The sequence below is a fragment of the Pyrus communis genome, chromosome 16 (assembly GCF_963583255.1).
Source record: "Pyrus communis chromosome 16, drPyrComm1.1, whole genome shotgun sequence".
NCBI lineage: Eukaryota > Viridiplantae > Streptophyta > Magnoliopsida > Rosales > Rosaceae > Pyrus > Pyrus communis.
The window spans coordinates 15,840,816-15,865,437 of NC_084818.1; the positions used below are offsets into that span (position 1 = coordinate 15,840,816).

General features: G+C 36.8%; 1 protein-coding gene across 2 annotated transcripts; it reads right to left on the reverse strand.

Moving 5' to 3' along the window:
- Positions 1-941: 941 nt before the first annotated feature.
- Positions 942-12,540, reverse strand: LOC137720371 (calmodulin-binding transcription activator 3-like). 2 transcript variants are annotated; one of them, XM_068459434.1, is made up of 14 exons: positions 12,320-12,540; positions 9,779-9,898; positions 8,810-8,925; positions 7,857-7,945; positions 7,652-7,694; positions 7,041-7,248; positions 5,929-6,042; positions 5,484-5,809; positions 3,987-4,538; positions 3,186-3,877; positions 2,052-2,631; positions 1,582-1,905; positions 1,344-1,483; positions 942-1,013 (listed from the first exon to the last, which is right to left on the reverse strand). In XM_068459434.1, exons 1-13 carry the CDS (start codon positions 12,357-12,359, stop codon positions 1,361-1,363), a joined length of 3,327 nt encoding a protein of 1,108 aa, XP_068315535.1. In that variant the 5' UTR covers positions 12,360-12,540; the 3' UTR covers positions 942-1,013; positions 1,344-1,360. The 2 variants fall into 2 exon arrangements, with proteins under 2 accessions (XP_068315535.1, XP_068315534.1); XM_068459433.1 differs by lacking the exon at positions 942-1,013 and having other exon boundaries at positions 1,154-1,483.
- Positions 12,541-24,622: the final 12,082 nt, after the last annotated feature.

Sequence of the window (24,622 nt, forward strand, 5' to 3'; positions counted from 1 at the left end):
ACTCCAATAGGATAATATCTAACCCTAGAGAATATTCCAAGATATCGCTAGATACACTAGGATTTACACAATCAAATTCCTAATCTAATAGGACAACAACATTTTCTACAATTTTGAAGAATTATTACAATAAGAGTATCTCGAATCTTTTCCAGATTAAAGCTTAAAAAATTTAAATAATTCTACGTGGAGTGTAACTAATCCAATAACAAAGGTTTCATTTTTGAAGAATTATTATAATAAGAGTATCTCGAATCTTTTCCAGATTGAAGCTTAAAAATTTTAAATAATTCTATGTAGAATGTAACTAATCCAATAACAAAAGTTTCAATCTTGAAGAATTATTATAATAAGAGTATCTCGAATCTTTTCCAAATTAAAGCTTAAAAAATTGTAAAATTTAAAAAAATTCTACGTGGAGTGTAACTAATCCAATAACAAAAGTTTCAATTTTGAAGAATTATTATAATAAGAGTATCTCGAATCTTTTCTAGATTAAAGCTTAGAAATTTTAAATAGTTCTATGTAGAGTAACTAATCTAATAACAAAAGTTTCAATTTTGAAGAATTATTATAATAAGAGTATCTCAAATCTTTTCCAGATTAAAGCTTAAAAAAATTAAATAATTCTATGTAGAGTGTAACTAATCCAATAACAAAAGTTTCAATTTTGAAGAATTATTGTAATAAAAGTATCTCGAATCTTTTTCAGATTAAAACTTAAAATATTTAAATAATTTTACGTAGAGTAACTAATCCAATAACAAAAGTTTCAATTTTGAAGAATTATTGTAATAAGAGTATCTCAAATCTTTTTCAGATTAAAACTTAAAAAATTTAAATAATTTTACGTAGAGTAACTAATCCAATAACAAAAGTTTCTTAAGATAGCCATAGAAGGCTACCGCGAGACAATTTTTATTTTTATTTTCTAAAGAGGATTATATTCGGAACTATTGTATGTCGTCCAAGGTTTAGTATTGAATAGTTTCAGAAGTTTTCCTTGACTTTGCCTGCGTCAACAAACAATTCGTTATTAAAAATAAAAAAAATAAAAAAAAATAAAAAAAAAGCTAAGGTAATTAAACATTGAGAATTTACTGCTAATCGGTCGGTAGTCCTCCTTAGTAAACCGATCGGCAATCAAATCATATGGTTTTATTCTTTTTCCACTGACAATTATATTTTTCCAAAATAAGTTTAACATGAACAAACTAAAACATTTATAACTAAAAAAAGGAGGCTGCACTGCTGCATCCACCTCCGGCGCGACTGTGTAAATTTACACAAATTTATGTTAAAAAATAAATAATGCCCTACAGATTTTACAAGAGGATACGTACGGTGAACTAGAGATCGATCACTCTGGAGCTTCGGTAGGCATGTAAATGTCTTCTTCGTCCAACAATGCTGCAATATCTATGAGGTCGTGATCCATATCGACTCTCCCTTCTGAACTAGTCGTACCACTATCATATACCACCTGCATAACATCAGTTAAAGTTCAACGAAAAACCAGTCAGGCTTATAAAGTGGATGAAAAATTCAAACCAATCACCAACGCGGACATATATGCTTTACCTTGGTTTCCTGTATCTCAGTAACAACATTCAGCAGCCGACAGTATTGATCTCTTGCTTCAGGATATTGAACCATGGACTTCACCCTGGCAAGCGCCTTTTGCAACCTTTGCTCTGTTTGCTTCCTTCCTTCTTTCAGTACATCATAATCATCATCCTTCGATGATGAAGCTTGCATACTGGGGGCTTCAGTAAGCGGTTCTGGCTTGAACCCACGCAAACCACTTCCTTTTCTTCTCCAACGCAAAATTATCTTTTCTACAATTCCTACGGACCAGACTATCTTTCTGTAGTTTTTCCTCACCTGGTGGCCTCTTACATGAGCCTGTTATCAAGAAGGTAGAAGTTCAACTTCCAGAATGGGTCTGAGCACAGAACAATGTTTATGGGAGAAATACGGAGATAATTAAAGGCCTCAAAAATCGAATCAACCCACAAATCATATTAACAAAGAGAATCATGGTAACATACCTGAATTTTGACAATACGTTGTCGGATTATCAAATAATCTTTTCTACCCTTCCAACTACGGAACTTATTTTGTATTCGAATTGCAGCAGCATCCACATGCTCATCACGTTTCCCTGGCTTATGTGACTTGACTGCAATCATTGATAGAGCATCTTCATCTGAAATTCCAAAGTTATCACTACCATATTCTTTCAACTGCTTCAGCTGGAAAGATTTTACCCTGAACACTTGATGAATACGAGCAGCAGCTTGGGTAGCATTACAGACAGCAGTTAAAGAATCCCTCAGGGAAAGCCCATCCGTTAAATCCCCATTCCCGATAGGAGTTGCAATTTGTTCTGAAACTGTTCGTACTGCATTGGCCCCTGAAATATCAGCATTATTGTCTTCCTTGATATCCAAATTAAGAAATGAAAGTTGGTCACTCAAAGCAGATTCTGCAAGATAACCAGCAATTCCCTTGTGGCCCTGTGCAGAAGCTAGGTCTGCAGGTGTTCTTCCATTAGGATATTTGGTTCTTGGATCTGTTAATAATCCGGGAGCTGCACCAAGAGAGATGAGGGAAGCAACTGTGCGCTCTCTGATATTAATTACATGAACAGAAGAAAATGAAAACAGAAAACAAGTTAAAATTAGATAAAACTAAATTAACAAGTCAAGAATGGAGATAATATCTAATGCAAGATTCTGAGAGCTGTCCTATTTGAGAAAATCCTGGCACAACGATCTGAACCAGATACATAGAAGTAAATGCATTCTCTTGATCTACGGTCTAGCTTTTCATACAAAAGGATAGTGTTTTTTTTCTCTTCTGATTTCTTCATATTTAGAGAATAACATTCTCCTTTTGTCTCTCTGGTGTATTAACTGCAAGTTTACGTAACTTTTAATATCCATCTCGGGCCTCTTCTTCCTACAATAGCTCTGCAAGTTCTCCTTTTTTTTCTTTCTTTTATGCTTTCTTTTCATTCATCAGTTTGTTTTTAAGCAAGTAAATTGTTGATGGTAATAGTGAAATAGTAGATTGTAGCTGGTGGCTCACATGCTGAAAGAAGAATACTACAGAAGAATAGAAAGGAATGCAGAGCAGCACGGAAGTTCAAAAAAGGAAAGAAACTTTTCTATGGTGCTCACCTGCCACAAAAAGCTGCCCAGTGAAGAGCTGTCCATCCATTAATGTCACGAAAATTGACACTGACTCCGGCAGTTATTGTGGGCAGTAAGACCCAATCATAGCCAAGAGCAGCTCCAAAATGTAATACACCTTGGCCACCCTCGTCTAGTACACTAGGGCCTTTTCCACCAGCAGCCAGCTTTTGCAAGAGCCATGCATGCAACTCCTCTTTAAGTAGCTGTTGAAGCAACTGGTCCTCTACTCTCTCCAAGGAAAAGTCTTCATCTGACGTAAGTTGTAGCATCTTGTCCCACTCACCATTGTCATTTTTCAGCAACAAATCAATTTTACTGATTATCTCAGAATTCTCTGCTACGCTGGTGGGATCAAAAGTTGGAGAGCTAGAGCTTAAAGACAGTAATTTTCCAAAGCGCATATTTAATATTTCATTTGTGCAGCCACTGTAATCATCTTTAACATCATAATCTGGTATTTGCCCGACTCGGTATTCAAATTCCCTGATTTCACTACAAGCCAGCCTATTGGAACATGTGACGTAGAAAGGAATTCTCCCAGCCTTATGGATGGGAGTATAACAACGAAGAACACCATCTGCTATAACCTCAGCAGGAACTTCAACTTCCCCAAACATGCATGACCACTTACAACTTTCTGCTTGTTGACTCTTCAAAAATCTTCCTGTGATCAGAACCTGCATAAATTGAGTTCACAATGAGACAATTTTTGATACATGAGAAACTTGAGGATAACTCTTACACAAAAGTATAGCAAGGAATATGGAAGACTAAGTTACTCTTTACCTTGATTTCAGAGTTTTCATATGCCCAGTTTGGTGAGAAATCAATAATGCTAAAGAGCTGGTCCTGGGAAAGAGAAGGCCCCAGCATATAGCTATCCAAGCGTACTTGAAGAGGAATACTGGACTCATCAACCCCACTGTCACTTTCAACAGTATCCCAGTACGTCTCTGAATTAGATTGTGTCTGTGTCTCTTCCATGTCTCCAAGTTCTTTGCTCATCCACCGGCTGAAACTGTCAAGCTTCTTCAAGCCTTCATCTAACAAAGGCTTTGTAGCAAAAGTGTGATTGTATTTTCCCTCTATGGTTTCATTTCTCTTTGAAATAGACTTAAGATGATATTCTTGCTCAGTGTTTGAAGGCTGTATTTGAAGGTCATTTGGCATAGAATAATTATTTGTCTCCTCAGAATCCACACGGCACACCGGAGAATTGAGTAAATTAGAATCATCGACTCCTCCATGGAACCTTGTGGTGACATCATATGCTGTGTCTGAATGCAAGTTCCAATCCACAGGCCAGCTGCATGAACCAGAAGAGTTGGCTTCCAAAGTCTGTTGGAAAGTCAAACCGAAGGGTGAACAAACAGAAGAATTTGAAAAAGCAGAAAACAATCCATTAAGAAGAGCCGTACTCATGCTCCCCACTAAACCTGCAGCAGGGGTGCCAAAGTAATGGAAGGGGAACCCAAATAGTTCCCCTCCGTAAACTTGTATTCTGAGTATGCTTAAATAACCAATAATCGCATACATTTATTTTATTTATTTGATATACCATTAACAAACTACAAATTTATAAATATTTAGGCAGGATTTTAGGACTTTGCAAGCATATGGCAACGATAACCATCACTAGAAAGTTTTCAAGTGCAGAAAACAGGATATTGAAAACTTCAAACACACTAGACCATCGCATTAGCCAACTACATGATTAAATGACTCACAATAAAGGATGATGACTGGAAAGCCCATATATACAGATAACTTATGCAGAAGTACCACATAACCTAATTACATTGATAATTTTCATTAAAAATTAAAATCCCATCATAATAAGTTCTAGAAACTTGGAAATATCAGAAATAATTTAAGAACTGACATCTCAAATATTTGTTTGAGTAGTTGGAAACAATTAGACTAATTTCTTGTCAAACTCCATGCTTAATTAGGTTTGACCATGTGTACAGTTTTCTCACACATAATCAGAATCAGTATATGCTTCCATGATCTTTGATATTGTCAGTGTAAATGAATTCTAAAAATCCAAACAAAAAACCTGATGGTAAAAAATATCTTCTATGGTGAATCCAAGTATATTAAACTGATGAAAAAGAATATCTTTTATGCATGCTTCACCAGTTTTCACTTGTGAATGTCCGTCGTCAGATTCCAAAACAGATATACCATCCTTAATAGTTATTACACAAGCTTGTAGCCATAGCCCTAGAATAAAAAATTTGTCATGAGCAGCATTAAATGTGCAAGTAAACTTCCCCTTACCTGCCAGCTTTGTTGGACCCTTGGTTTATCCTCGTAGATCTGCTTTTTACCAAAGTTGTCTGTGAAAAGGTGCCCAAGCGTCTCATTCTCTTGCTGAGAGATAATTCCTATTGAATCAGAATGTGTTGCTGAAATTGATGGCTGAAAAGGCAAAGATTGAAAGCCAGTAGTAATATTCCCCAAGGCACCATCCCATACTGCGGAGTTAAGATTTTTCCTGGGATCATAGGTAACGCCAGCATCATTACCATCTTCCTTCCTATATGCTTCAGTACGTGAGCTAAAACTCACCCCAGGAACGGCCGACAATTTTTCTTGATATTCATCTGTTTTCAATGATTTTATCATGAACTTGGTCCATTTAATTCAACAAATAGTCTAGCTATTTAAAAGCACCAATGCATTTACAAAGACAATTTATAGAAAATACAAGTAAAAAGTTTACTTGAAAATGACATCGGATAGAATGCATTAGAGAATCCAGCATTGATCTTCTCAGCCTTAGGCTGTAGTAATTCGAGAAAAGGTTGTAACTGGGAACTTGCTTGGTGTTTATATGCTGCATCATGTACCACGTTAAGTTAAATTAAAGATAACTGCATGAAAGATATATATATATATATATATATATACACACATATATGGAATAAGATCAAGGGACAAATATTTTTACAATACTTTTACACTCTTTTTAAGCCTTTTGATTACATGACATCCAATGGTTCTTATTTATTCATTAAATGACATGGTAATATTAAAGATAAAATAAAACTGGAAAAAAAACATAAATTCTGGAAAATTAAAACTAAAATTAAAAAAGGAAGAAACCCTAGTCATATGCAGTCCTTGTTACATAAAATAAGATACATTACGTACTAGCTTTAAAAGCTGGTACGAAGAATAATAAGATACACTGGAATGGAGTACTAGGGTTTATGCCGTTCACATCACTTCTGTGCAAATGGAGTATTCTCTCTGGACTCAGGAAATTGAAAATGCGATAATCCCATTTTGCAGGTTTATATTTTCACCTTTGAATTCTACATAGTCAAATTTGTAGAACTAGATTTTGGTTTCGCAAGTCCATAATTTGTAGAACTAGATTTATTTGCACCTAAATGATTTGATTTAATTATTATTTTTTATATGATTAATATCAAGATTGGCTTGGGTGTATTGTTGTTGCTGCTTGACAGCATTGTTTAGGGTCTTGATTCAGAATTCCATTTAATTAATAATAATAAAGGGGGCTGTTTTGTTACACAAATATGTGTTAGTTAAAATCCACATAAGCATCCATGTCTTTTAATGAATAAATAAGAACCATTGGATATCATGTAATCAAAAGGCTTAAAAAGAATGTGAAAGTATTTGTAAAAATATTTGTCCCTTGATCCTATCCCTATATGTGTGTGTGTCTATATATATATATATATATATATATATATATATATATAAAGGTAAAACTGGAAAATGAACAAACAAGTTTAGTTCTACCAAAATAATTATAAGAGAGGAAATTATTGACAAATGTGGTAACAGAAATGGACAACACACCTGATTCAGCATCTTCGAACTCTGATGCTTGAGCACTACTCAAGCTCGTTGTATCAGCAGCTTGGGAACACATTTGGAAATTATTTGGATTGAAACTAGAAGAAACAGAATTGTCCATCTCAGAATTGAGTGCGATTTCTTCAGTTTCATGGGAATAAGGAACAGCTTCTTCAGTGCCTTTAAAATGGTTATAGTTTGTCCTATTTCCCTGAACAAGCAATGAAAATAAATGAGGAAACCCAGAATATAAATAAATATCCATAAGATAAATAAAAAGTGGGAAGTGGACCAAAAGCCGAGCACGAACTTCTCCTCTTTCTCTGGTACTCCTTTTACACTAAGTGACTAATTTATTAACAAGTTTTCGAAATTGATTCAAACATGAATCACAGGTTCAATTCAAGTATTCAAAAATGCACGAGTGAAAGTATATATAACATGAGCAGTTGCTTTTAAATGACATGCACTTTTACCTTGAAATGGAATAACAATAACTCTTATGATATTTTGGGTCCAAACATATTTTAAAATGATGATAACAAAGGGCTGGAAGAATCACACAAACAAAGACGGCAAACAACAAGAATGAAATGAGTAGAATAATGCATAACCTTAACTTCCCGGTAGTGGACAAGAACTATGTGTTGCAGATCCCTGCAGCAATGACCAAGTAGGTCAGATGTGGGTATTCAAATGAGCAGGCAGCCATGGGTGCCTGCTTGTACTTGCAAACACATCCACAAACACTGCTAAGGCTGAGAACCAAAATCTTTGATAGATTTGTTGCATATAAGCAATTATAAAATACAAACTCACTCCTCAAGCATCCAATAACTGCGTCTTTGGAAATTTTCATTTTCTTCTCCATGTGCATAATAGCAGTGCAATACATCAACACTTCCAGCCTGAAAGGATGTTCAATTATTATTCAACCAATTTGATTAAAAAAACAAAGGATTTATTAACGAATTAACTCTTGACACAAGCCACAAAAACTTGAGAAATCTTTAGTATCTAATTGTTACCGCCTACTTAATGAAATCTTAAACCAATTTTCTTTCCCCCTCTGTTAAGCTGCAATTTTATTCAATGAACTTTTTTCCTTGACATGGGTACTTCCTAACATTTAATTTTGGGATAAAATAAGGGTGCAGACTTGCCGCAACAAGTTGAGCTTTGGACTACACAGAATTGGCTGGCAACTTTTTTGAGCTCAAGCGAAATACCAGCCTTGAAATTTCCACCAAGCTATATCACAGCCTGGATTCAGACCAAACTAAATTCGTGAGTGTGAGCTATAAAATAGATTGAATATAAATCTATAAAGGAGTGACCTAAATCGTAAGTTCACCAAAGACCTTCATGAATACTCACAAGTGGATCATTCATTTGTATCCCTAACATGAAAGTTTTTCAATTTAAAAAGAATTTGTAATGAATGCAATTGCATAACCATTATATAATTTAAAGCCACAACTGTGATTTCCTAAGCCTTAACTGCCCACAACACCAAATTAGAGCTATTGACATTCGACATCAGAATCTCCCACATCAATCTTATACCAGAGTTCTTCCCCTCTATTTAATTAAGTTTGGTATTTAGGTTACTTACTTTTGTCAAAATCCTTGGGCCAAAAAATAATTTTCAGGATAAAGTTATAACATAACGTAGCTCCTAAAAATTATTCAATCAAATTTGATGTGAAAAATTGTCATAATATATTTATATGTGCTTTGTAAAATCTATTACAGCATTCTTTGATGATTACCTTAAGTCTCTCATGGGCTTCCCTCACTGTCTTTCCATCTTTTTTCTTCCTCCAGTTATGGCCATCTTTCCTGAAATATCTAAGCACCTTCCGATCAAATAGAAAAAGCGATCCACCTAATACAAATGACGTGTGTCAACCAATAGTAGGTATCCAAAGGTAAATGCAACAATACAACAAAGCAAGCTGCAAATCAAATTTCCGCAAACATCTCAAAAAATTTAAAATTAGTGTAAATGCATTTACAACTTCATGTGATGCTATTATATACGACCTTAAAAAGGAAAATCGTGAGCCTTTACAGGCAAAAGTGAATGCATTAGTGCCTACTAAAAACAAATCAAAGACAACACAAGACTCAACTATCATGTCAGACGGCAATGAAAAAACAAAGATGGTTAAACTGATTTTACTGCTTCTTAACACAAGCACCAATTGACAGATAATCCCTAGTCACAATGTTATGAGAAGAAGTTTCAATACATGTCCCAAAAGGAAGATTTAGAGAATGATGCACAAAGAAAAACCAAACATAAAAAAGGTGTCCTGACGTGCCTTAAAATGTTTCAGAGTTAAGATTTTTAAAAAAGAAAACTACCAGGCCTACCCTCCTATTAAATCATTGTGCAAGCAGAGGGAAGACCATGTTCTACAAAATAATCCGCAATGTTTGTTGACAACTGTACAGATTACTATCACACATACCCATTGAAAGACAAGCTTCATTACAATTACTTTTGGGGGTGAGACCAAGAACGCACCTTCCATGTAACTTTTGAGTAGCTGGAAATAGTAAGAGAAATACTCAAAGCTGGGAAAGCGCTTTCTTAGGCTCCAAGAGAATTGAGAAATTTACTTAGAAAACCAAAGTTAAGAAATCTTGCAAATTAATGATTTTTTATGTGATAGAAAGTAGAGACTTCAATAACAATATTTATTGCTAAATCCAATGCAGCTGAAAAATCATACCGGGTGGCATATTTGCAGGCTCTGAAGAAATGTCAAATTTTTGGAAATTTCGAAGAATTTCACATATCTCAGCCGGGCGTAGCCAGCGATGTTTAGCTTCTAAGAGTATCTGCGCAATATCTGCATTCAATTATTACATCACATTAGAAAATATCCATATTCTATATATAAAATAGATAATAGTGCATTATTATGCTTGACCTACTGTCATGATTATAGACAGATTTAAAGCTAAAAGACAAAAGATAATTTACAGGATGGACTCCTCTTGACCTAGTGGTAGACTTGTTGACAACAACTTCAAAGATAATCATCTGATTCAGGAGTTCCTCCAAAATTTACTTCATGTATCGAGGAATAGAACTGACTAATCCTAAGGCAAAGGGTCGAGAAACTCAAGGCCACAATTCTTGAACAACTTGGAGTTGGGCCTTCTTTTCGCACTATTACGAAAACAAAAATAATGGGAAAAATAGGATTGACTATGGATTTGAACCATAGCACATGGTTTCAGAAAACAGTACATTTTCCCAATCTAAATAGATTCATATAACTTCGTATTTATAATCAAAACTGTTTATATTATAAATCACTTTGTAAAAATCATCTCTATAAAAAATGAATTAAAACTAAGGTCGTTTAGTCAATCAACGATAGCAAACAGTTCATAATGCTTTTACCGAATTTGTCCATCTGTTTTTTATAGTTTGATGACCAAATGATCTCATATTTTTTTGTAGAGTTGATCTTTATAAAGTGATTTATAATATCAAAGGTTCTAATAATAAGCTTGAAGATCCATGAATCGGCCACAAAGTGAATTGAGGAGGAGTTCCTCCTCAACAATTGAGGAGCCAAGTTAATCCCTTATTTAATTTTTAGCTTCCTTGGAGACCTTAAGACAGAAATAAGGAACATGGATGAGACGATTTACCATGTCATACTCTCTCAAGCAATCAAATTGGCTAAAATGAAAGAAACCACATCAAGCCACAATCTTAATAACGGAGCACATTTATCATAACTAGACATCCCAGCCTCATCTTGCCAGCTAATTTGAGGTCTAAGAATTCAAGGAACCAAAAGAAAACCCACTAAGAAGGCCTTGAACCAGTTTAAAGAAAGTCTTATGCAAGAATCAACATCTACATCTTTTTGTAGCAGACCGTGAGGAAGATGAACCGCCTGCATACTAGAGGAATTAGACAACTTCTTGCAAACGTAGAGAGTGGCCTTAGAGATTTTTGTCCATCCCTTATAAGGACATGTAGCCCACAAAAGATAACCAGGATTGTCAAGAAATGTCATTGATCATCATGGTGAACAGTGGGAGCACCCACAGATTCCTGGATCTTTAAGGCGCAGAACAAGGAGGCTGAACCTAAGAGCCCACAGCAAGTGTGGCAGATTGAAGTTTAGTAATTAACACTAAAGATCCAGATTTCTAACAGGCAGTGCGGATCAAAACAATATGAGGCAGAAATGAGAATTCTGCCATTGGTAGCTTGTAACAAGGTACTAAGGATGGATAGACAATAAGGGATCCATCTAGGCTTTCATGTCACCAACTTAAGAAGAAAACTGGGAAACCTATCCCTCCAGGAACTCAACTACCATTAGCGGGAAAGGAAGGTCGGCTATTAGCAGATTCTATAGCCATTAGAGGGAGAAACTGCCAGGTACTTAAGTGCTATTCCAAGGGTCAGAATTAATACTAGAAAATGCTACTTGAGAACATAGATCATGCATTGCAACCTAATTTCCTCGTTTTTGTTCTCGAGGACACAGTATGGAGGGATGAGGTCCATTGTCATTTTCTAAAGAAGTAAAGAGGAGTTAACAATGGTTGGCTGCTATTGTTGATGCTGATGTCATGCTAAAGCTAGCTGCACAACTAAGCCTACGCTTTGACTATTAAGTGCCAAAGTGGTGAGTGGCTACTTCTGCTGCTTCACAAGAAGAACGCTGAAAAAGGATCTACGGACCTACGCTTTGACTAGGAAGCTCGTCTTAATTCTTTAGTTGATGCTATTCTGCGTTCATGGACATAAATTTGAATGTTTGATTCGAAGTTGTATTATTCCAACGCAACACCATATAATCAGAGTAGGCTAGAGTTTTTGATATGGTCAGTTGGGAGAAGTTAGTTTAGTACTTGATTGATTACTTTGCTGGCAGCCTATGATTTCCAATGAAGATTGAGAAGTTCTTCTCCTTCCATAAGAAAATAATACGCAGCCAGTAGCTCCAGACCGGACTAGACTAAGTGTGACGCTGATTGGATAATCAAAAAGGGTAGGCTGGCTGGAATTGAAGACTGTTTCAGTTCTCAATAGCATTTCCATCGTTTGGCAAAAGATATAATTTTTTTCAAAAAATAAATCACAAGATTACCAATAAATCTCAAATTTTCTCAGCAACAGCAGAGAAAACAACAGAAAACCTAAAATTCAACTTGGATAAACAAGTAACACAAGAAAATGATAAATGAATTACACAAAGTTATATATAAAAGCAAAGAAAAACAGTAAACAAACTTACCCAATTGATTACCAAGACCGTAGCGCTTGATCTCCGCCATGAACTCAATATGGGTTGCAATCACTGTAACCAGAAGCAGCAGAACTAAGTTGAACTTGTATAAAATTCACTCAAACACAGACACCAAAAAGTTGAGCCTCCATTGAAATGTAAAAGCGTGTGATGAAGACTGCAAATAAAGGGAGAAACTTCTGGGGTGAGAAGGGAAATAAAGGAAGGTTCTGAGAAAGGTGAGAAAAATGCAGCAGAAATGGAATGGAAATAAGGAAAGTAATGAAAAGTGTTTTAACCGTAAAAATAAAATAAAGGGTAAAGTGGATAAAGGGTAAAATGAATAATATTAAGGTTGATTTTTTTAGTGTAAAAATATAATTTTTCGTTAAATTAAACAATACCGGAAGCTTTTCGTTAAAATTTTCATAAAAATTTCATAAGAAGGATGGTAACTAATTTTCTGACTCGTCCACACTCGTTTCATAAGGAGGACAGTAACTATTTTTTTTACTCGTCCTTACTCGTCTGTTTGTGTGTGGTGTATGAATGAGAAGAGTGTTCATACTTTTCGTATATAAAATTTGGGTTCTTGAAAAGTCTGATGGCAATGAATGCCCACACAGTATGTTAGCAAAAGTCTTCAGCATGGGCAGAAGTTTTCAATGCCCATGCAAAGTGAAAGTTGAATACATAGAGATTGTATAGTCAGACGAAGTGTCGTAAATTTCAAAATGCATTAACTGCATCAGTTTGGAGTTGCTCTATAAATAGAGCACTCCGCATGTTTTCATGTAACAGAAAATATAAGAAGAAGAGAACGAGAGAAAAATATCAGTAACATCATCTATTCCTCTGCCTTTTATTTGTTATCCTCTTGTGCTATATTTTTAGTGTGACATTTAACATCTACCTTGCACCTACCGTTAAAAAGGTTATCTCTCTAACTTTGACCTATTTATAACATGGGCCACTTTTTTTGACGTAAAAATTTGGGATCGTTTTCGTCTATCGGGGATTTTACTTCCTTTCTTCCTATGTCTTGTCCCTTTTAGTATTTTCAAAATTGGTTTCAAATTTAGGGAGTTTTGGTTTTAAACTAGCTTAAGCCTACCACACACTTTGTGTGTGAAGCAGTTTTTATTTGTTTTTTAATTTGTATTTTATTAAGAAATTATATAAGAGAGAAGTTTGAGAGAAATGTGAAAAAGAGAGAGTGATAGAGAGAGAAAACATGGAGTGAAGAGATGAGTCATACTAAATCTTATTTGGATTCTACAATATCTTTTAAACAGTTTGTAAGTTGTAATGTATAACTTGAAAGTCAAGTAGTCTTCATTCCTTACTACAATAAGTAAAAGGCATAATGAGGTGAGATAATACACATCACATAATTCACTAAACTCTCTCATTTTTCTCTGCTTGTCAAACTCTTCCTCTCTATTATAATTCTTCAATTAACTATACCGACAACACGTTTTTGACGTTGCGTTAAAGAGAGTATGTCCATCTTTAATGAGGGAAGTGTCACGTTTCAACCATTCTTATTATGGTTCACTTATTATAACAGATGTTCTGGATTTTTTCATAGACTCACCTTCACAAGTTGGGGTTTCTTTAGAGGTTCTAAATGAACCAGCCTTATCAACTCCAATCCAAGCACATCTTTAATCCACATGAGATCGAGCGCTCACACCCTTCACCACCTCCCTTTCTTTGCCTCTTTTTCCCTGCCCATTCAACCCTCAATCTTCGACAAAAACACACCCATTAAATTGAAAAAATTAAAGGTACATGATTTACCAACTCCCAATTAATCCACACTGAAATCAACCCTCCCGCCTTTTACCAGCTCTCTCTGCCTTTCTTTCCAGGCGAAGGCAACCCTGTGGATGCAAATTTCCGTCTTCTTCTTCTTGGACAAAATTGCACCTACAAAACAAATAACACCTTAGGTCAAGGCCAAGAGCCTCACGCGCCCACAATGAATTGGGGTTGGGGGGGGGGGAGGGCTTAGGCTGAAGAACCTCCGATGCCAAAATTAGAATTTTGAGGGAAAAATGTTTGGAGAATTTAGATAATTTTGCAAGAGAGTTGGAATTGAGTTTTGGAGAAAATGAGATGGTATTTATCGGGGTGTGGCCGGCCCCTTTGGGAGGATAGGGACCGGCCACTTGGATGGTTTTTTGGGTGGGATTCATGATTTGTTAGCTAATTAATAAATTAATTGGGTAATAAATCAATTAATTACTAATTAATATAATTATAAATGAATGATCTGGAGGTTACCTTGTGGAGAAGATTTGATGAGAATGGATGAAATAGGTTTTGAATAATTACCTATTTTGAGCACTTTTGACCTTGATTGAGTCATGATTGTCCACTGCTCGAGCATAAGAGTTCTGATATTCCTCGAGAGTAATTTTGTCCTTTTTACCCTAGAATCCACATGTTGCCTCCGTATTTTTGTCGATTATTTTTTGCTCCACAAATGCCCCTACACTTGTTGGGCTGCTCGCAGGAAAAGGTAGCAGGTGTAGAAATCTTCTTGCTTTAGGAAATGTAGGATTGTTTCCTATTTTGATGTAGATTCTCTCTTTAATTGGAAATTAGATCATTCTAGGAAAGGGAAATAAATCACTTCTAAAGTCTATTTAAGTCTACCTTAAGTAGATAATTAAATCAACTTTAGAGAGCAATTTATTCTACCCTACAAGAGAGAGAGAAACCTAGAGGATATTTGTTCCCCCTTGATGCGAGAATTATACGCACACAAATTAAACCCTCTTTTTGACAATTGTAGTAAGTATGTAAGTAGGGATCGTTCTGGACCGGGGATTAGGAGGGATTGTTAATCACTTGGATTTGACTCAAAAACGCTAAAAACACAATCTAAAACACTATACTAGACTCAAAGAATGCAAAACTAAACTTTAAAACACTAAGACAAACCAAAGACTCAAAATGCTTTAAAGCATAAACTAAATTGATTTCTAACTAAATTGAACAATAAGGTAAAGGGGGATTTAGGTTTTGATTAAACTAAATGACAGATTGTAAATTAAAGCATAAGGAAATGAAGTAAACACAAAATGAATGAATCAACAGCTAATAAAAAGAGATAGCACAAATGGAGATGAAGCTAGAAATTCGATTTCACCATTGCTAAGCCAAGTTCATGCTTGTTAAGTCAGATTATACTCATCCCTCTACTTATTTCTTGGGTTTGTTTCACTTAGATATGATCAGCCATATGATGTGTGGATTTGATCAAATGTCTCTAATCATGAGCCTAATTGTGATGTGCAACTTTGGTTCCTAATCAAGACTATGTAGTGCACAAGAAACTTTCACAAAACCAAAGGGAACACTCGGTAGAATGTTTGCAAAACATTCCCTTCATTCATTCACATATCTACCAAGATTATGCATGATGTGTGCTTTAATCTTGGCTAAACAACCTGTGGTTAATTCAAATGATGATCAAGCATTAAAATCAACACACTAAGTCACAATTAAATCGGAGAATGAAACAAGAAATAGATAGATTAAATGAGAATTCCGAATTAACTACATGACAATCTTGCAAGGCTACATCGAATCCCTAGAGAGAGATTAGTTACACTTCATGTTTACAAAAGGTTTGACATAAAAATATATAACATGAGTGAACATAGGATTAAGAAGAAAGAACCCTTGAAGCAAAACTGATGTCGAAATCCTTTAAGAAATGGGAGAGTGTATCTAATGGAATGAAGCCGAGAGGAAGTTCCTCATGGTACAAAACAAAGAGAATCAAAGAAACACCTAAACATTCCAACAACTCAAACTTGAATTGTATGAACGTTTAGGCCCTCTTATCTTCCTCTTCGTCGTAGCACAAGGTCTAAAGGATGTTGTTGGTGTGTTGAATGGATTGGGGAATTATGGAAATGGATGAGGAGTGGTGTTTGGATTATAAGGGAATGGTAGCTCAAGGCAATGAGGAAGATTGGATGTGTTTGTGATGTGTTGTGTATGAAAATGAGATGTGATTTTTGTGTATGAATGCATGGGTTTTTATAGGGGGAATGGGAGAATATGTGGGTGATTGTTTAAGAGTGAATGTGGTTGTTATGATTGAGAGTGCATGTGGATGAAATAATGATGGAAAAAGAGCTAGGTTGTTGGTGTGTGAATGCATGTATTGAATTTGTGGTGCAATGATGAAAGAGTAAGTGCATGTGTGTATGAATGGTGGTGCAATGATGAAATGATGAAGTAGGAAGGTGGAAATGCATGTGTTGAATTGGTGGTGCTGATGAAAGAGTAAGTGCATGTGTATGTGAATGGTGGTGCAATGATGAAAGAGTAAGTGCATGTGTGTGTGAATGGTGGTGCAATGATGAAATGATGAAGTAGGAAGGTGGAAATGCATGTGGCTAAGGGTTGTTGATTGGGCTAGAGGTTTTGCATGGCTCAAAGGATTGTTTGATTGGGCTAGGCCCTTTGTTTTATGTCCAAAGTGCATACAAGGCTTTCAAATTCGTCCAACACTTTGGCTCCAAGCATATGCTATTCATTCCAAGCCCAATTTTGCTCCAAAATGCTCCAAAATGCATCTTTTTGCTTCCTTAGCCATATGAACCTAAAAACACACGAAAATGGCTTAAACTACTAAAACAACTATGAATTAACAACATAGATGCACGAAAACAAGCTAAGTAAGTCGCCTAAATATGCTCCTATCAAATTCCCCCATACTTAGCTTTTGCTAGTCCTCGAGCAAAACAAAATAATAACAAATAAACAAAACGACACTAAACAAGTAAAACACAACCTAAACCTTCCAACAACCGTCTTAGGGATTTCCAATGCACATGACAAGTTAAAAATCATTATTCTCACAGATTTTAGCCATCTTTACACTTAAGTACATTCTTAATCATAGTCACCACATACTAGTTCACAATTAAGCAATTAAAACACATTTCAAATGTAGTAACATGCTTTAGAGAATTCCTTACTAGAATGCACTCTATTTTCACACAGATTTTCTGACTACACACCCTACACTAGTTATATGTGAGAGATTGATGTAAACATGAAAGACTAGTATCTCACATATGTTATAACAAAGAAAGCATTTTCTGGATTTACAATAATGACATGAATATGATCTCATGAATGGAATGCTACTACTTAGAATGAGAACCAGTGATTCCATAAGCTCATATCAAATCCAAACTCCACATTATTGAACACATAACGATCAAGATAGAAGTCAAAGGGGTGTAACGGGGCTAGGGTATTGGTTAACAATGAAAGGTGAAGGATAAACAAACATTCTTAAAGCAATAGTGAGCAAAGTATTGAATTAGTCACTTAGAATTCCCTTTAGAGCGCGGAAAACAACTTTTAGACTAATAGGGGAAATTCAAACAACTCTTATTTTTCTTTTCTTTTTCATTTTTTTTTTCAATTTTTTTTTTTTTTTTTTTTTTTTTTAGCCGTGCCTATGGCACAACAACTCTCATCAATAATCCTTCCCCCACACTTATTTTCTGCAACATATTAATCAAAAAGGAATTCATTTTCCGTCATGCTTACTATGCTTTAAGAACAAAGGCATGGATGGTCCTATTCTAGGCTAGGTAAGGATAACATGGGTTAACAAAGAACATAGGCTAAACAAGGGTCAAAGGGGTTAAAACTTACAACAAATACGAAATATGGGAAGTAAGGCTATTTGGCTATGGTGGCAACTACACAACTTTATCTTGATATATGTTATGCAATTCAATGCTTTGAATGAAATGGATATAAGTTCTAGCATTTAGTTCTAGCATGATACAATTGCATTCTAAGTAGCAACCAAGCAAGGAATAATGAGATCATGCAACAACTTTAGAAAACAAAGAATCACAGAAAATAACTCTCCAAAGAATGTTTAGGCTCAAGTCTCACAAGGTTGTAGCGTTTGTTTGAGTTTCTTCCTTCAAGCATGTTACAAAAACGAATTTTTCTTTTATGATTGCATGTGAAGTCATACATTATAACCATAACCAAGCATATACCAAGAGTAAATCAAACTTTCATCCATGTTTATAACTCTTTTTAACCGTCATGCAATTACAAACCAAATCCTTATCATTGTGTTGGAAGGTACCCTAAGACACAAACACACAAAAACGACTCAAAACACTCTTTTTAGGCTTTTCAAAACATTTTTTTCAAATTTTTATGTGATTTTCGGAGTTATAAAAAAAAACACACTAAAACACTCTAAAACAATTTAAAAACACCTTAAAACAACAAGGAACAACATTTGAAGTTATGGGTGATAAAATCCCACGAATTTGCATTAACAACATTAGTTACCCCCCCACACTTAAATCAAACATTGTCCTCAATGTTTTAAGCATAGATTCACACAAAACATAAGTAAACACACAAAAAAACACTTAAACATACTAAACATGGCAAAATGTAATTAACAAAGAGAAGAGTTTAGGGACGCAAATCTGGTTATGGAGTGTAAATCCCTCTTCTCCTTGGTGATTGCATTGAGGCATTGATCTTGGTGATTCCACAGGCTTTCTCTTGAACTGGTTTCCGCCCATCGTTGATTTTCCTTTGTGCTACATAATCTTGAACTGGGCAGCAGGATTCTTTTGGTCTTCCCCGAAGGTCTGAGCTTACCCCTTTTATCTGTTTCTTTGTTCAATCTTTGCAGGAGTGGTCCCTTCTCTGGAAGTGTATCAACCGTTGAAGATGACTACTCGAGAGCAATGCTAGGTAAGCAATCAGGAATAGATTCCAGGCAGTTGGCTCCAGAACAGAAGACTGACTCCAAGTGCTGGCTGATTGCTTCTTTCACTTTGCCATGCGAGTAAGAACAAGGACAAAGAAAAAGACAGGGAAAGAGCATGATATGAGATACTTTTGCTTTTGACCTTGATGATATGAGATACCTTTGCTTTTGAAGAAGCGGTGAATGAATCAGCACACTTCAATCCGCCGTTTCCTCCTGGGTCATCTGTACTCCAGGCATCCGGTATCATCTTTGGGGAAGAAGAAAGAATTGAGTATTTCGAAAGGCTTTGCTGGGAGTGCGCCCTCAGAGGTGAGGGAGAGTTGGGCATTTTCTTCAGGTTTTCCTTGCCATAAAAGATGAAGGTCGACATATATAGAGATAATAACAAGTGGTGGTACCATTCTTTTACCCTTGTCGACAGACGTTTTGATCCCGCAAATCCGGCTTTTTGAAATATTGGCGCCTCTTCGATTTCTGAGCAGGCGCCCCTTCAATTTCTGAACGACGCCCCTTCGCTTTCTGAATGACACGTGGTAGTGCAGATGCGGCTCCTTTTGACAAAGCTGCACGCGTCTTCTGAAAAGCAGAGAAAGCGTCGCCGGACTTTGCGCCTGTCGGCTAAAGATGTGTAGTTGTGATGATGGCCTCCACGTGTTTTCTGAAAAGAAGAAATCTTTTGACAAAGTTGAACACGTCTTCTGAAAAGCTGAGAAAATGTCGCCAAAATTACGCCGGAAATTCCGGCTTTTTGAATCGGTGGACGCGTCGCCTTGGCTTTTTATAGAGGTATCGATCACCGCCAACAAACACACACTGAAGATTTCCCATTCTTGAAAATCGACTCCGGCCCTTTGAAATTTAACTCCATCCCTTCTCTTTGAACACTTTTGAAAAATGGCAAACCCATCGAACCTTAGCTTGGAATTGAGCCTTAGCAGTGATACGGGCGCGCCGTGTCAAGGTAACGTATGGCGCCCTTCTTTCTTATCTTCTAACGGTCTTCTTACAGGTGAAGACTCCGTGATGCAGGACGCCACAACAGCTACAATAGTAGCTAGGAACCTCCTCACTCCAAAAGATAGTAGGCTGCTGTCAGGACGGTCCGATGAGTTGGCCGTTCAAGAGTCCCTCGCACTTAGTGTTCAGTGTGCGAGTTCTGTGTCCAACATGGGCCAACGCCTGCTTGCCCGCTCCCGTCAGGTGGAATCATTGATGGCAGAGGTGGAAAGTCTTAAACAAGAGATCCAGCAGCTTAAGTACGAGAATAGAAGTTTGCATGTGCTTGCAAATAACTATTCGTCGGGCATGAAGAGGAAGCTTGATGAGCTGCAAGAATCTGAGGGTCGAATTCACAGTGACCGTCAAAGGCTTGCGGCTTATCTCCAGAGGCACCTTTTTCCTGGGTCATCCAGCGTTTGGCCAAGTATTGAGGCCTGGAATGCTCTAGCTCCGATGCTTCCCGCTTCGATGCCTCCCGCTTCGATGCCTTCCGCTCCGACGCCTTCTGCTCCGACGCCTCGTAGTGGGGCTTCACGTAAACATCCTTTGTGAAGGCTCCATCTTTCTGCCATGTTTATTTTTATTCTTTTTTTTTTATTTTTTTTTATTTTTTTATTTTTTTAATCAAATCAAACGGCATGGAATTGATCTTTGAATGGAGGGTGATACTTGAAATGATCCGGTAATGGTTTAAATTCTAGAGTGGATGCCTGAATCATTAACAACATATTAGTATAAAAGAAAATTGAAATTCGGGGAGGCGGCTTACCTTTGTGCTCCGACATGAACTTACAACTAAACACCCCCTCGAAAGTTATGACATGTCCCGTGTCATAAAACCCTTTTTCAAAGCAACCCAATAGTTTGTCTACAAACATAGCCCTCATATACATTCGTGTAAGCAAAAACACACTTAACCACAACTAACACAAGGCAAGTAGGCAAAGAATATGGAATGGTGACAACATAAACACAAAATGAGGAAAGAACACAAACCACACTAGGTTGCCTCCTAGTAAGCGCTTTATTTAATGTCTAGGCAAGACATGGTAGCTTGTTCACGGTGTTGTAAACTCAAGAAAATCTACAACTTGATAAACTTGCTCTTCCTCCACTTTCTCCAAATATGGTTTCAATCGCTGCCCATTGACTTTAAAAGAGGTGCCATTCTTCATGTTCTCTATCTCCACAGCTCCATGGGGAAATGTTTGCAGCACCTTAAATGGTCCCACCCACCTAGACTTCAATTTACCTGGAAAAAGTCTCAAACGTGAGTCATACAACAGTACTTTCATACCTTGGTGAAACTCCTTCCGTAGGATGGCCTTGTCATGATAGAGCTTAGTTCGTTCCTTGTAGATTTTGGCATTCTCATATGCTTCATTTCTGAGTTCTTCCAACTCATTAAGTTGGAGCTTCCTTGCTATTCCAGCATCCTTGTAATCAAAGTTGAACTTCTTGATGGCCCAATATGCACGGTGTTCAAGCTCCATTGGTAAATGACAAGCTTTCCCAAACACAAGGCGATAAGGACTCATGCCAATGGGGGTCTTATATGCTGTTCTATATGCCCATAGTGCATCATTCAACCTCAGTGACCAATCCTTCCTTGTAGGGCTTACGGTCTTCATCAAAATGTTCTTGATCTCCCTATTGCTAATCTCCACTTGTCCTGAGGTTTGAGGATGGTACGGGGTTGCCACTTTGTGGTTGATGTTGTACTTCTTCATCAAGGATTCAAAGGGTTTGTTGCAGAAATGGCTGCCACCATCACTAATAATAGCTCTTGGGGTTCCAAACCTACAAAAAATCACATCTTTAAGAAAATTCAAAACAACCTTATGATCATTAGTTATTGTAGCAATGGCTTCAACCCATTTGGATACATAATCTACTGCCACTAATATGTATAAGTAACCAAAAAAGGATGGAAATGGTCCCATGAAATCGATTCCCCAAACATCAAAGAGCTCCACCACCAAAATGTTGTTCAATGGCATCTCATTTCTTCGGCTAATGTTCCTCATTTTCTGGCACCTATCACACTTAGAACAAAAATCAAAAGCATCTTTGAATAAAGTAGGCCAAAAGAAACCAGATTGTAAAACCTTTAGAGATGTCTTTTTGGCACCAAAATGTCCTCCACATGCCAATGTATGGCTGAACATTAGAATGCTTTGTTGCTCACTCTCTGGGACACACCTCCTAATGATTTGGTCAGGGCAATATTTAAACAAATATGGTTCGTCCCAAACGTAGTGCTTTACCATGGCAAGGAACTTCTTTCTTTCCTGAAAAGAAAGGTCATTTCTAATTATACCACAAACAAGATAATTAACAAAATCAGCATACCATGGTTCTTTTTCTTGAATAACAAGGAGTTGTTCATCTGGAAATGATTCATTTAGAGGCAAAGGTTGTCCAACTCCATGGTTTTCATTGAGCCGTGACAAATGGTCAGCCACAACATTATCACTTCCCTTCTTATCTCGAATTTCCAAGTCAAACTCTTGTAGTAAGAGTATCCATCTAATTAAGCGTGGCTTAGCATCCTTTTTTGTCATCAAGTACCTAAGGGCTGCATGATCAGAAAACACAATAACTTTAGATCCAACAAGATATGACCGAAACTTCTCTAAGGCAAAAACAATAGCAAGCAACTCCTTTTCAGTTGTGGAATAGTTAAGTTGAGCATCATTTAGAGTCCGGCTTGCATAGTAGATCACGTGGGAGCTTGTTCACCCTTTGCCCTAAAACTGCACCAATAGCATAGTCAGAGGCATCACACATTAGTTCAAAAGGTAAAGACCAATCTGGTGCCATAATAATAGGGGCCGAGGTTAATTCATGTTTCAAAGTATTGAATGCATCCATACAAGCTTTATCAAAATGAAATACAACATCTTTAGCTAACAGATTGCATAATGGACGAGTGATCATTGAAAAGTTCTTAATGAAACGACGATAAAAACCCGCATGTCCCAAAAAACTTCTTACTCCCTTCACAGTTGTGGGAGCTGCCATATTGGTGATGATGTCAATTTTGGCTTTGTCCACCTCCATTCCTTGGCTAGAGATTACATGCCCCAACACAATTCCTTGTTTCACCATAAATTGGCACTTTTCCCAATTGAGAACCAAATTTGTTTCCTGACATCTTTGAAGTACTAAAGAGAGATGGTTAAGACATTCATCAAAAGAGGAACCAAACACTGAAAAGTCATCCATAAATACCTCAATGAATCTTTCTACCATGTCAGAAAAGATTGCCAACATGCATATTTGGAATGTTGCTGGAGCATTGCAAAGTCCAAAAGGCATTCTTCTATATGCAAATGTGCCAAACGGGCAAGTAAAGGTAGTTTTCTCTTGATCCTCCGGAGCAATTGCAATTTGATTGTAACCTGAGTAACCATCAAGAAAACAATAGTGTGAGTAACCTGCCAATCTCTCAAGCATTTGATCTATGAAAGGCATAGGAAAGTAATCTTTTCTAGTGCTAGAATTCAACTTCCTGTAATCGGTGCAAACACGCCAACTAGCCGTGGGTTTTGTGGGCACAAGATCTTTGTTTTCATTCTTCATCACCGTGATTCCCACCTTCTTAGGTACCACCTGAATAGCACTCACCCATTTGCTATCAGAAATGGGATATATGATCCCCACATCTAACAACTTCAACACTTCATTCCTCACAACTTCCTTCATGTGTGGTTCACGGGTTGACTTTGCTCCTTCTTCCAAAAGAATCCTATGCATGCACATGGTAGGGCTTATTCCCTTGATATCTGCAATAGACCAACCAATAACTGATTTGAACTCTTTTAACACCCTAATTAGTTTATCTTCTTCATTTGGGGTGAGGTCAGAAGTTATGATAACTGGAAGAGTTTCAAATTCAGCTAGATATGCATACTTTAGATGTGGTGGAAGTGGTTTAAGTTCAAGTTTTGGTGCCTTAACAGTGGAAGGGGTTAAATGTGACCTCGATGGTTCTAAAGGCTCTAAAGGCTCTAAAAGAGGTAAAATATTCAAAGGATACGGTGCTAATGCTTCCAAGGCAGCTACCTCTTCCATGAGTGCATCTTCTTCATCAAACTCATCTTGAGATTGACTCAAAACAGTTTGTAATGGTTCATTAGATTGTGCCTGCAAGAACTTAGAGAAAACAAGCGAATCAAGCACATCAATGGCATAACAATCAAGAAATGAAGAAGGATGTGAAAGAGACTCAAACACTTTGAATTGAACGGTCTCTCCTAGCACTGTCATAGTGAGGAGTCCATTTTGCACATCAATGATGGTCTTGGCCGTGGCCATAAACGGTCTCCCAAGCAAAATAGGCAATTCTCGGTCATGTATAGGAGCTTCTTCCATGTCCAACACTACAAAATCCGCAGGCAAGATTAGTTTATCAATTTGAACTAGAATATCCTCTACTATACCTCTTGGATATTTCACGGATCTGTCCGCAAGTTGTAATGAGATGGTGGTGGCTTTCAATTCCCCCAAACCTA